The 13,914-nt window shown below is 49.9% G+C and overlaps 1 protein-coding gene across 1 annotated transcript; it reads left to right on the top strand.

The window, feature by feature from the left end:
• The first annotated feature begins 304 nt into the window (after nt 1–304).
• On the top strand, nt 305–13,688 carry LOC102447840 (uncharacterized). Its single transcript, XM_075912840.1, has 6 exons — nt 305–517; nt 3,506–3,593; nt 4,329–4,455; nt 6,035–6,148; nt 9,305–11,158; nt 12,378–13,688. The coding sequence occupies exons 1-6, from the start codon at nt 411–413 to the stop codon at nt 12,392–12,394; spliced, it is 2,307 nt and encodes a 768-aa protein (XP_075768955.1). The 5' UTR covers nt 305–410; the 3' UTR covers nt 12,395–13,688.
• Nucleotides 13,689–13,914: the final 226 nt, after the last annotated feature.

The following is a 13,914-nucleotide window of genomic DNA, read 5'->3' on the forward strand; positions in this document are numbered from 1 at the left end:
TGAGCTGGCGCGCGAGCAGAGGGAGGCAGTATCGTTCCCGCTGTCCCTGCGCATGCGCAGCGCGCGGAAAGGCGCGAATTCCGAGGGAGCCGTTAGTGCCGTTACTCGCTGCGCCGCTGCTTTTGCTTCGGGAAGCGCTTGGTGGGGGTGGGGCAGGAATCGGAGGATCTGAGGGGAGGTGGGAGGTGACTGGGGGTGACAGTGTGGGCGGAGGTAGTGAGCTGCTTGGGGGGGCAAAATCATGTGACACCAACACCCAGGATAAAACTGACGGGGGGGGGGGTATTTGCAGTGCGTGTAACAATGCGGGGGGGGGGGGCGGGGAAGGAGCCGGTGACTTGATCCTTCTGCTGCCCCTATGTGCCATTTCTCTCCTCCCCCTTGCTACCCTCTCCCTGCCCTGCCCCTTCATGTCCCCTCCTTGCTTTTCCCTCTCCCCCTACAGGGTGGCCCAGCACATGCGCTTCCTGAAGGAACAGAAGTTTGATTTTGATGCCCTGTGTATCCAAGCAGAAGGGTTTGTTATGCCCAGCGCTTGGGAGTGGAGGTGGAGGGGGGCCCAGGGGAGTGTCACTTGGCAAGTCAGGCTCAGTGAGATGCTGCCCAGCAGTGGATCCCAATAGACTACAGAGGGAGCTAATGAGTGGAGAGAAGCAATGGGGTGGGAGATCCCAAGCACCTGGACCAGTCCCAACAGCAAGGCATAATGAGCACATAAAACCAATTATCTAAAAGGTTGTATGAGTGTTCCACTCAGGGTTACATATTGCTACTACACAGGTGTTAGTCTTCAAAATCCTCCTCTTGCAATGTATAAGTTAGGTCCATGGGAATGACGGACATGTTTGCCTGCGGGTACATTCTTAGATGGTCTTAAAGTACAGAGAACAGTAAATAACACAGCAATAACAACTGTGTGTAGTTCATCAGTGTGTCCCTTTGAGCTCGGCTTGGCATCTGTGAAGGACGGATGCCATAATTCATGTTGACTTGTTAGCCTTCTCCCTGAACCCTGTTTGGCGTTTGGGGAGGATGTACTGTTATCTTTTCCTGAACCAAGGAGCAGACTTTGAGGCTAAGTCTACACTGGCATGATTTTCCAGAAATGCTTTTAATGGAAAAGTTTTCTGTTAAAAGCATTTTTGGAAAAGAGCGTCTAGATTGGCAGGACATTTTTCCGCAAAAGCACTTTTTGTGGAAAAGCGTCCGTGGCCAAACTAGACGCACTTTTCCGCCAAAAAGCCCCGATCACCATTTTCGCGATCGGGGCTTTTTTGTGGAAAATAAATCTCTGCTGTCTACATTGGCCCTTTTGCGCAAAAGTTTTTCGGAAAAAGACTTTCACCCGGACGGGAGCAGCATAGTATTTCCGCAAAAGCAGTGACAATCTTACATGAGATCGTCAGTGCTTTTGCGGAAATTCAAGCGGCCAGTGTAGACAGCTGGCAAGCTTTTCTGGAAAAGCAGGTGCTTTTCCTGAAAAAGTGGCCAGTATAGACACAGCCCCCGACTCATCTCGGTGAGTTATGTGCCATAACTCTTGATAAGTCCTGAATTACTGCTCTCCTCCTGGGGTTGTGCAGTCTTGGCTTGTTTATGCCTGTTAAACAAACAAGGTTGATTCCTGCTTATCTCAACTTTTTTTTAGCCTTGTATTGTCCGTTGTTAGCTGGGCCTCAGGCCAGGCCCCTCCAGTTTGGGCATAAGTGAAAGATTTTTAACAGACAGTGAGGTCAAGATTTTACATACATATTATTGGGATTTTGGCTCTTCACTGCTCCAGGGAGATGTGATGCTGGGTTCCAGGAAAAGGGAGTGTCCTCAGGGGTGGGTCGATCCGGGATGCTGGAAGATTCTGAGACAGACTCATAGAACCATAGAGCTAGAAGAGACCTTAGAACATAGGTTCCCAAACTGGGGTCTGTGCCCCCCTGTGGGGGCATGAAGAAATTCCAGGGGGGGCACGAGGTGACCTGTCTCCCCCCCCCCAAGAAAGAGCCTGCGCTGGCATTACCTCACCCAAAGTTCATCTTTTGCTTGGTTACTTCCTGAGGTCTGTCTCCCTCTCTCCTCCCGGGGCTATAGACATGTCCAAGATCTACTTTGAAAAGGTGCTAATTTGGAGCTGACTTTGAAAAGGTGCTAATTTCACCCAGATAATCAGGGCCACAGGGGGAGCTCTACTTCTTGAATAATCATTGAATAAAGGCTGGAATGGGGGCAGAATTTCAAACAGCTGCTAGCTCAAAGTCAGGAAACAGCACAGGGAATAAGCGGCACACATGCTTTCTGAGACCCTGGACTTGGTTACTGGACCCCCAGGTACCAGCTTAGCTGTCCACTCCCCCCATCCAGACCCCCACAAGTACCCTGCCCCTCCCACCCAAACCCCCATAAATACCCTGTCCCTGCCCAAAACCCCACGAGTACCATGCCCCCCATGCCGAGACCCACAGAAGTACTCTGCCTGCCTGCCCAGACCCCAACCCCCACAAGTACCCTGCCCCCACCAAGATCACCACAAGTACCCTGCCCCCCTGTCCAGACCACAAACCCCCATGAGTACCATGTCCCCCCTGCTCAAACTTCCACGAGTACATTGCCCAGGGCCCCACCTGCCTCCTGTCCCCTGCTCAGGGCCCCACCAGGACCCTCCTCCTGTCCCCTACCTCCTGACCAGACACTTACCCCCAGCTTGCTCCTGTAGCCTATTTTCCACCCAGATTCTGCACCCCATCCCTATCTCACTGACTGGCAGCCCTGTCCTGCACACTGGATCCCTCATTTTTGGCCCCACCTCAGAGTGTAGAGGGGCCCACAAATTCCACTAATCCTGGAACCCCAGAAAAATTTATCTGGCCTGAGTCCTTGAACCTCAGTTCTACCTACCCTACTCGCATGGGGCTGCGGTGCCAGGGGAGGGAGGTGTCTCAGTTGCGGCCACATCAGTGGGGTTTTGGGGGGCTAGGAGGGTTTGGGGTTTTTTTGCAACTCACATGTGTGGTCCCTGATTGATTTTTTCTGGGGGTCAGTGACCCTTGACCCAAAACAGTTTCCCTGCTCTTCCCATAAATAAAGACAATGCTGAAACATTTGTGCTGGAAATATATTATTTAAAAACAAAGTCTGGCTCTACTGTGCAATGGACCAAAGCCCCTTGGGAAACCTCCCCAATCATAGAATCATGCAATGTTAGAACTGAAAAGGACTCCGAGGGATCTTCAATTCCAGTCCCTTGCGCTTACAACAAGACAAAGCACCATCTAGACCATCCCTGACAGGTGTCTGTCTCACCTGCTCTCAAATATCTCCAGGGATGGAGATTCCACAACCTCCCTAGGCAATTTATTCCAGTGTTTCACCCCCCGGAAAGGCAGGAAGTTTTTCCTAATGTCCAACCTAAACCCTCCTTGCTGCAGTTTAAGCCCATTGCTTCTTATCCTGTCCTCAGAGACCAAAAACAATTTCCCCCCTCCTCCCTGTGATGCTTCTCTCATCCTGACAGGCTGAAGACTCACATCCACACTTTGCTCCAGATTGTCTCATCTAGCAGGAGGCAGCACAGGGAAATGGCTGTGGTGGAGCCAGCTCAGGTAGGGGATTGTGTGGAGAGCTGAAGGGAGGCTATTGCAGAGGGGATGGGGCAGGAAATACACAGGGTAGGTCAGGATGGGATAAGCCTGCTGGGAATTGCTCAGCCTAGGGCCTGATGGTCTGAACAGGCCCATTGGGAGGGGGGTGAATATTCCCCCATTTCTGAAAGAGGAAACTCTACATGGACAGGGCTGGGAAAACTGACCAGTCTCCATTGGTTCATGAATGGCTTTTAGCCAGGATGGGCAGAGAGGGTGTCCCAAGTTTCTGTTTGCTAGACTCTGGGAAAGGGCTACGGGGTGGATCACTGGGTGATTCCCTGTTCTGTTCATTCCCTCAGGGCACCTGCACTGACTGCTATGGGCAGACAGGACACTGGGCTAGAGGAGCCTTTGCTCTGACCCAGCCTGGTCATTCCTCTTGCTGTTTCTCATGCTGGAGACAGAGCTTGCTAGGCAGAGGCTGCCATGAACTAGGAAGGGGCTGGAATTCCTGTCCCTGTGGCAAACTCTGCTCCCACCTCAGCCTGTGGCTGGCCAGGGGTGACTGAGAACACCCTGCCCTGCTCCATCTGCTGGGAGGCACAAGGAGCTCTTCCCTCTCTCTCCCCTGGAGCCTTCTGGCCTCTCTGGGCAGGACAGGTTGAAATTCTGCCCCTTGGGCCTCCTCCATCGTGACTAGTGGGGCTGTGGCTGGAGTGGCACAGGCTGAGTGGGGGCCCCCTGTTTTTTCAGATGCCAGTGACCTTCGAGGAGGTGGCTGTGTATTTCACCGCGAGGCAGGGGGCGCTGCTGGGCCCTGCTCAGAGAGCCCTCTACAGGGACGTCATGCAGGAGAACTACGAGTCTGTGGCTTCGCTGGGTAAGGATTCCTGTGCCTCAGCTAGCAAAGCCCTGGGGCCAGAGTTTCTGCATTGGGTCAGGTTTTTCCATGGTGAGTTAGATTAGAGAGGAGTGGGGCCCACAGCCCCTGTGTGAGAGACACTTTCATCCCCTTGTCCCCTGTTGGGCAACAGGGGAGTCAGACACCCAGGGGACATGCTAATTCTACCCCATCTCCTCAGCTTCCAGAGGCCAGAAGCAGGGAACTGTTCTGCCTACATTGTTTCTCCTGTACATACGGTTAACCTTCCTCTTTGGGACTGGCTTCATCTGTGGAGGGGTCTGGGCTCTGCAGTCTTGGAAATAGCCCAGAATTCAACCATAGAGCTGTGTGTATGTCAGCAAGTCCCCCCAGAGCCCACAGACCATTCCTAGGATGTGTGTCTACACAGCCAAGTTATTTTGTAATAACAGTCATTACTCCTAAATAGCTATGTGAGCATCTGCACAGAAATTCTGTTATTTCAAAATAATTTCAAAACAGACGGCTTATTCTAACTTCTGTAAACCTCATCTATGAAGAATAATGCCTATTCCAAAATAGCTATTTCAAAATAAGGCGTGTGTAGATACTCCACTTCTACTATTTCAAAATAGCCCCTCACCAGGCCCATTCTAAGTTATTCTTCCTGGGGCTCTCAATCGAGATAGCTCGTCTACATTAGGGAAGCCTGCCTCAGACTCATATTGAAGTTTCCCTGCAGTGTAGATGTGCTATTTTGAAATCAGCTAGTTCAGAATAACTATTCTGGACTAGCTTATCTGAATTAACTGTGCAGTGTACACGTAGCCCTAGGGAGGGCATGACAGCACCCTCTGTCACTGAGGGGTGGGAGGGTCACTGAGCTCCGCACCTCCATCTGCAGCAGATGTATCTCTCAGCCAGCAGGTACAACAGAAGCTTTATTAGTTCACAGCGAAATAGCGTAGAACAGACTTGTTAGCACAGGAACCAAGAGCATTCAGCGCAATCTATCTTGGAGAGAAGGGAACCCAAAGCCAAGGGCCCTGTCCCCCATCTCTTTCCCCAAGCCAATGAGACTCACTTCCACCCAGAGTCAAGGGTCTTGTTCTACATCTCTGCCCCCGAAGCCAGAGAGACATTTCCACTCTCCACAGCTCTTTCCTGGCTGCAGCCAGCCCTGTCTCAAACCTTTGTCCAGTGTCCCAGGCAAAAGCTGTCCCCTGGTCACACACCCCTCCCAGGCGAAGATTGCCATGCTGTTGGGCCATTTCCAACATGCTGGCCAGGGCATCCTCCCTCAGTGAGTCACTCCCAAATTCCCATCCCCATCAAGATTGTGGTGCAGTGCCCAGGGAAACTGAGGCACACACACAGGATTATTATAGGACAGTAGAAATCACATGCAGAGTGAATACAATCCCAACTTCCTCTCACATCCCCCACCCCATTCTGCCCCAGAAGTCTGCTGCTCTCAAGATGTCTCAGTTTCCCCAGTCCCATATAGGATGAGACTGAGCTCAGGAAACGTTCCTTCTGACACCTACTCTACCCAGACTCCATGTGCCTTCACCTTGTCTGATCTCACCCCTTTCAGGATTCTCCATTCCCAAACCTGACCTGATCGCCCGGCTGGAACAAGGGGAAGAGCCGTGGGTCCCAGATCTCCAGCCTGCCAAAGAAATGGGGATCCTGAGAGTCACCTGCACAGGTGAGGAGTCAGGGAAACTCACACCGAAACATTCTGGCACATGTAGGAAAAAGCTGGGACTCCCAAAAATGAGCTATGAGCAACAGCCCTCACTTCCGCCCCATGTTCCCCAGGTAGGGCTGCAGGTATAATTCTGACAAATGCCTGTCACAGCTCCCCAGCCATCCTCTTAGCTGTCAGGAGTTTCTTCCCTTTGTTTGCTTCTCTGAGAGTATTTGGGTGGAATCTGGATGCAGAATCCAGTATCTCAATCACCTGAACTAATCTTCTCTGGTGCTTTCTGTGTTAGACAGGGGCAGGCAATGATTTTTAACGGGGGCCACTCCAAGATTCTAGGAAGTGATCGAGGGCCCCATGCTACTCCCAGCAGAGCTGGTTGTGCTCCCTGCCTGGGGCCCATGAAAACTGCCAGTAGCCCCCAGTGCAGGGTGGGGTACTGTGAATCTACAAATTTTGGGGTCTCATCCTGCAAACAATCACCATAGCTGTTTACTGCTAAACATTTGGGATTAACTTCTATTCATCTCTATTGTGGGGAGGGGTTATAAAGTCTTTGTTCGTTTAGTTCTTATTAGAGGGCCTGAGTCACTGCTACAAATAAATGGAGGAACATGAGACACTTCAGCTGCAGGACCCTAAATTTAGACACTTGCAGCCAAGTTCAGGCAGCATAATTAGCAGCTTGTTTCTCGAAAATACTGAGTGATCAGAATTGAATCCCATTGTTTCAGGTGCAGTAATGTTGAAACTCAAGCCTCACTGCCACCTTCAGCCTGTCTTGAGCTCTCGTCAGGGAAGGGGGAACAAGGTGGAAGCGGGAGGATACTCAGGTTTCCTTCCTCCTGAAACACTGAGTAACGACTCTGTATGAGGTGGTGTTGGGAGGTAAATCCAAGGAGATGTGGCCTCCAACCAATAAGTGACTGACACAAACAGGACCACAAAGAACTTTCGCTTAAACCTTAATGTTATATCATCTCAGTCGCTTACACTCGTCTACAACAGGTTAATAAAATGCCCCCAAACTGCAATAATTCCTGAAGTTGGGTGTGGTTCTGGAGCAGGGGTGAGTAAGATTTGGGCCACCAGACTGTTTGATCTGACCCAAGGCTTACTCTGTCAGGGCCCTGAAGCTGGTGGCTTCCCCCCACCAGGGGCATGCAGTGCCTAGAGGGAGCTGCCAGCCATTTTCAACAGCAAGATGTGTCCTGGCAGTGGGAAACTGAGAGGCAAGAGACTTTGCTGACTCCCCTGCCCGGAAGCCAAGTCTCCTCTCCACTTCTCCAGGGGTGCACGATGCATAGAGCCACCAGCTGTTTAAAAAGGCTGGTGGTTCTGTTTAGGTACCATGCGGCCCTGGCTGCAGGGGGTGAGAGAGATTGTGTACTCTCTTGCCCCTGTGCCCTGCGCCCAGCTGTAATGATTGGCCTCGGGCAGGGAAGCGCACATAGTCTCTCCTCGAATCCCTCCCGGGGCCATATAGCTTTGAGCAGCACATGGAGGTAATGTTCTTGAGTGGCCTGGGGCTGCTGCAGGAGGGAGTCTGCTTTGGGGATCCTCTTGGGTTGCTGGCTTGAAGCAGCCTAAGGTAAATGACTCCCAGCCAGAGCCTGCCTCTGGCACCTCAGGCCCTCCGATTCCCCAGCTCCCTAACCCAGGCCACCACTCCTTCCTTCCCCAGGTCACCATGCAAATGCTCTGCACACACATCCCGCCCCAGGTCACAATTCCCTCTGTTGCCCAAGTGAAAATTCACTCCTGCACCCCTACTCCCTCCTGGACCCTACCCTCCAATCCTCTGCCCCAGACAACTCCTCCTTCACCCCAACTGCCTCTCTGACCCCACACTCTTTCCTGCACCCCAATCTCCTTACCCCAAGCTCCCTTCTGTACCCAGCCTCCTTCCCAAACCCCACATCCCTGCAGAGAGATGTGTGGCCCTTGAGCAGTTTCCAAAATTTTAGTGTGTTCCCCCATCAAAAATGATTGACCCAGCGGCAGTTTTCAGAGGCCCAATCTTCCTTCTGCTGGTGGGGACCACAAGCTATAGTCCAGAGGGGAATCCCTGATAAGTCCCTTTTGAAGAGTAAGTACCCCTGACTTGTCATCCCTGTTTATTCATTAGTATTACAGTAACACGTCCTTCTGGGGAAACTTATTAAGGGTATGTCTACACTACCCTCCTAGTTCGAACTAGGAGGGTAATGTAGGCATACCGCACTTGCAAATGAAGCCCGGGATTTGAATTTCCCGGGCTTCATTTGCATAAGCAAGACGCCGCCATTTTTAAAACCCCGCTAGTTCGAACCCAGTAGAGCATGGCTACATGGGGCATGAACTAGGTAGTTCGAACTAGGCTTCCTAGTTCGAACTACCTAGTTCGTGCCCCGTGTAGCCGCGCGGCATGGGGTTCGAACTAGCGGGGTTTTAAAAATGGCGGCACCCCGCTTATGCAAATGAAGCCCGGGAAATTCAAATCCCGGGCTTCATTTGCAAGTGCGGTATGCCTACATTACCCCGCTAGTTTGAACTAGCAGGGTAGTGTAGACATACCCTAAGTGAGTAATGCTGAAGGTCAGGCAGGCGATCGCCTTCTAACCATCAGCTAGCCAGGTTGGATATTTTAGACTTTGCCTGCCTTGGGGCCCTGACAGACACACCCTGAGGGCACACAGACAAGCTTCTCAGCAATTGCAATAGCAATCACTGAAGGAAGGACACAGGCACCTTTCTGAGACATGGTCATGTGACTTTCTAGGATCAACCACTGTTTGGGCTTACAGCAAAAATGGAATCATCATTGGTGGTTGGTTTGAACACTGAGTCACTAAGTTTCTAACCTATCACTAATGATACTCATTAGCACAGTTGGACTTAAAACCAGATTCATGCTTCCTATGTCGAACTGTACATACTCAGATTATGGAGACTGTAACTTCAAAAATGGTAGGCATAACACATCATGTAACATCTTGAAGGTGCTTTACTAAAATTCATATTAAGTCAGTTTTCATGAAGTGAGGGGGCTGTGACAATTTCAACTCCCCTCCCCCCCCACACACACACTGTTGTTTGGGTGTTTTCTCCCCCTTTTCCTGTTCCCCTTTCTGCTCAGCACAGAGAATGACTCCTGTCTTGTTTCCATCTTTGTCCCAGCAGGTGATGGGATGCTGAATGAGAATAATGAGAGTCTTCAGTGGGCAGGACTGGAGCAAGTTGCTCCACATGAGATGTTACTGGGAAGATCTGAAGGACATGTGACCCAGAGTCCTGAGCAGAGAGAGATCCTTGAGAGTTATCTTAGCTCAGAAAAGCAGCAGGAAAATCATGCAGTGGAGCGAAGAGGTAAATGCAGTCACAGGAGCAGAGGTGTGAAAAGAAACAAAGAAACTGTTCAACAGAAAGTCCCCCATCAAGAGGGACCCTATGCTTGCAGTGATTGTGAGAAAAGTTTCCAATGTCAACAGGTCCTCATTTTACACCAGAAGATCCACAGAGGCAAGAAACCTTTCAACTTCTCTGACTGTAGGAATTACTTCAATCAGAACCCTGAGCTTATTATCCATCAGGGAATACATCCAACTGAGCGAATCTGTGAGTGCCCTGACTGTGGGAAAACATTACATTGCCAATTAGGTGGCACTGAACACCAGAGAAACCAGAGGTCAGAGAAACTGTTGAAGAATTCTGACTGTAGGAAAAGCTTCAGTCAGTGGTCACGCCTTGTTGGACATAAGAGAAACCATATGGGAGAGAAACCCTTCAGCTGCTCTCACTGTGGGAAAAGCTTCAGTCAGAACACAACCCTGATTAATCATCAGAGAATCCACACAGGAGAGAAACCCTTCAAGTGCTCTGAGTGTGGGAAAAGCTTCAATCAGAATGCAAACCTGATTAATCATCAGAGAATCCACACAGGGGAGAAACCCTTCAGCTGCTCTCACTGTGAGAAAAGCTTCAGTCAGAAGGCACGCCTGATTGAGCATCAGAGAACCCACACAGGGGAGAAACCCTTCAAGTGCTCTGAGTGTGGGAAAAGCTTCAGTCAGAATACAACCCTGAAAAATCATCAGAGAATCCACACAGGGGAGAAACCCTTCAAGTGCTCTGAGTGTGGGAAAAGCTTCAGTCAGAACACAACCCTGATAAATCATCAGAGAATCCACACAGGGGAGAAACCCTTCAGCTGCTCTCACTGTGAGAAAAGCTTCAGTCAGAAGGCACGCCTGATTGAGCATCAGAGAACCCACACAGGGGAGAAACCCTTCAGCTGCTCTCACTGTGGGAAAAGCTTCAGTCAGAACACAAACCTGATTAAACATCAGAGAATCCACACGGGGGAGAAACCCTTCAGCTGCTCTCACTGTGGGAAAAGCTTCAGTCATAATGCAAGCCTGACTGAGCATCAAATAATCCACATAAGGGAGAAACTCTTCAGCTGCTCTCACTGTGGGAAAAGCTTCACTAATAACTCAAGCCTGATTAAACATCAGAGAATCCACACAGGGGAGAAACCCTTCAACTGCTCTGTGTGTGGGGAAAACTTCAGTCGGAAGGCAAACCTGATTTATCATCAGAGAATCCACACAGGGGAGAAACCCTTTAGCTGCTCTCTCTGTGGGAAAAGATTCTGTCAGAAGGCATACCTGATTAATCATCAGAGAATCCACACAGGGGAGAAACCCTTCAAGTGCTCTGAGTGTGGGAAAAGCTTCAGTCATAACAGAAGCCTGATTAAACATCAGAGAATCCACACAGGGGAGAAAACCTTCAGCTGCTCTCACTGTGGGAAAATCTTCAGTCATAACTCTAGCCTGATTGAGCATCAGAGAACCCACACAGGGGAGAAACCCTTCAGCTGCTCTCACTGTGGGAAAAGCTTCACTCAGAAGGCAAGCCTGAATAGGCACCAGAGAATCCACATGGGCGAGAAACCCTTCAGCTGGTCTCACTTTGGGAAAAGCTTCATTCAGAACTCAAGCCTGATTGAGCATCAGAGAACCCACACAGGTGAGAAAACCCTTCAGCTGCTCTCACTGTGGGAAAAGCTACAGTTGGAAGACAAGCCTTCTTAATCATCAGAGAATCCATGTAGAAGAGAAACATTTCAACTGCTCTGACTGAATAGAAATGTTAATGAAAATAAAAGGCCATCAGTTCAGAGCACATCAAAATATTTTTCCATACAATGTAAAAATTGTCACCAGAATTCATTGTAAGCCCAGAGTGTGGGAGTATTTGGAGCTTGTGTGGAGAAAGAGAACATTCCATTTGGGAACAAGAAAGATTAAAAAGACACTTAAGTTTGGCAGGGCTATAAAAGCTCCTGCTTTGAGGCATGAGCTAGTGTCTAACACAGGGGTGGGCAAATTCCACCTTGTGAACTGGATCCTGCCAGCCTAGGACTTTGATCTGGCCTGTGGGGCTGTTTCAGGCCCTGCCTCCAGCACATTTCCTGGGAACAAAAGCCACGTGACTCCCTTTAACTACTTTTATTTAAAGGGCTAACACATTGTCTGGTAGGTGCAGGAAGGTGTGAGCCCTTTAAATAGAAGTAGTTAACAGGGTTTGCCCATAGCAACTCCCTGGCACAACACTAGCAGCAGGGTGGGAGCTGTGAGTCCTTTTAACTGCTTGTGTTTAAAGGACTCACACCTGCCGGATGACTGTGTTGCCTGGCAGCTACTCACAGGTGCAAGCCTTTTTAATAGAAGCATTTGAAAAGGATCACAGCTCTCACCCCATGCAATCCCATTGCCTGGGAGCCAGGGCCATGCAAGCCCTGTTAGCTGCTTCTATTTAAAGGGCTCCCACTTTTCTTGCACCTTCCAGGCAACAGTCCCTGGGAAAGGTGTGGGCCCTTTAAATAGAAGCAGTTGAAAGGTCTCTAGCATCTGCAGCTCCCAGGCCATCTACTGGCAGCAAGGGCAGGAGCAGCAAACCCTTTAAATAGCAGGAATTGAAAGAGCTTGAACGTCATCCTCCCAGCTAATGTGATGCCTGGGTGTTGCAGGAGTGGCACAATCCCTTTTAACTCCTGCTAAAGCCTTTGCTCCTCCAGTCCGAGGCTCTGTCTCTTCCATTCGAAGGCCGGAATGAGGTGATCATTTACCAAAAAAAAACCCAGTCTTGAATTAAAATTGCCAGTGAAGGTGAATCCACCTCAAGCCTTGGTGAGGTGGGTCAGCTACCCTCACTAAGGCTTTATCTATGCTTTCTTTCCTGTCAGAAAATCAGAAGAACTGAACAGCTACAGCCCTGACTTGAAATTGGACCTAGATCGACTGCCTATAAGACACCCTGCTAATTGTTACACTGTCAATGGTTTTATATTGAAATTGTCTCTAGCAATAAAAATAGCCTAAAACCAGTTATACTAGTACATCTTGGGAACCAATTACATGGAACAAATTAAGAAATGGAGTAATGAGATACTGTACCACTGAGTAATTATAAAGCACAGTATTGGAATACTGTATCAATAATTAACAGTAGCCAATGCACAAAATGACAGTCACTCAGAATTTCAGATGACAGAGGAGGTCATTGTGCTTGATTAACAAGGTAAAAGCAGTCACAGTAATTGAAGACAATGAATATAATTATCTGAAGAAGTGGGCCTATGGGTGTCCAGTAGCTGAGGCATAGGGAGACTTTGCCTTTCCAAACCACCGGGCATGGCCATGTCTGCTCCCATCACCAATACCCATCCTCATGCTCAGGGCTTGACAAACAGCGGCGAAATCTACTCCCCAGCCCTGAACAGCGCATGCGTGTGCCACCGATAAACAGGGCAACTGGTGGAAATCTACTTGCCACAGGCAAGTAGAAACAGCAATTTGTCGAGCCCTGCTCATGCTGCTCTGGGTTGGAGAGTCAGGCCACATGGTCTCCTCCCCTCCTTGGTATTTCAGGAGTGATGCCACACAGCCTCCTTCCCTCCCTCAGGTTCTGGGGAGGCAGGGGAGCTGTGCTATGTGCTTGTGCTCCCTCTCTTCCCTTGTCTTCCCTTGTTGCTCCAAGGAGGTGATGCATGAGCCCCCTCACCTCTCTTCCCCTCCCCAGTGCTGCAGGGAGGCTGGGATGCACTCCACTTGGTGCCCTGCCCACTCCACTCACTGTGGAGGATGAGGCCACAGCAGAACGGGAGGAGCTGTGGGTGAATCATACAATCCCAGGGCTGAAAGAGACCTCAGGAGTCATCAAGTCCAGCCCACTGCCCAAGGTAGGACCAAATCCAACTAACCCCTCCTAGCCAGGGCTTGGTCAAGCTGAGCCTTAAAACCCTCTAGGAATGGAGATTCCACCACTTCCCTAGGGAATCATGCCAGTGCTTCCCCACCCACCATGGGAAATCATTTTTCCTAATATCCAACCTAGACCGCCTTCCCCCACTCTAACTTGAGACCATTGATGCTTGTTGGGGCTTTCTTACTGTGTGCTGGGCTTGTGTTTGTGAGAGAGGGTTGGTGTGTGTGCTTTTTTTTGTTTTTGTTTGTTTTTTCCCATGTTTGTGAGTGAGGCTTTTTTTTTCCACTTCCCCTTTGCCCTCACCCTCCTTCACTGAGTGTGTGCTGTGATTAGCAGGTGGAAAATGTTGGCTTCTAATTAAAGTTTGAATTCTAGAAGCCTCTGCTGATTGGCTGAGCCTTGGTAGGGGGACGGACTTTCAGGCACTCCAGGGCTTTATAAGGCATTGGGCAAGCAACCAAGGAGCTTGCGAACAGGTGAGTGCTAACAGGGAGTTTAGAGAGGGTGTTCAGAAA

This window comes from Pelodiscus sinensis, chromosome 31 (genome assembly GCF_049634645.1).
Source record: "Pelodiscus sinensis isolate JC-2024 chromosome 31, ASM4963464v1, whole genome shotgun sequence".
NCBI classification, from domain to species: domain Eukaryota; kingdom Metazoa; phylum Chordata; order Testudines; family Trionychidae; genus Pelodiscus; species Pelodiscus sinensis.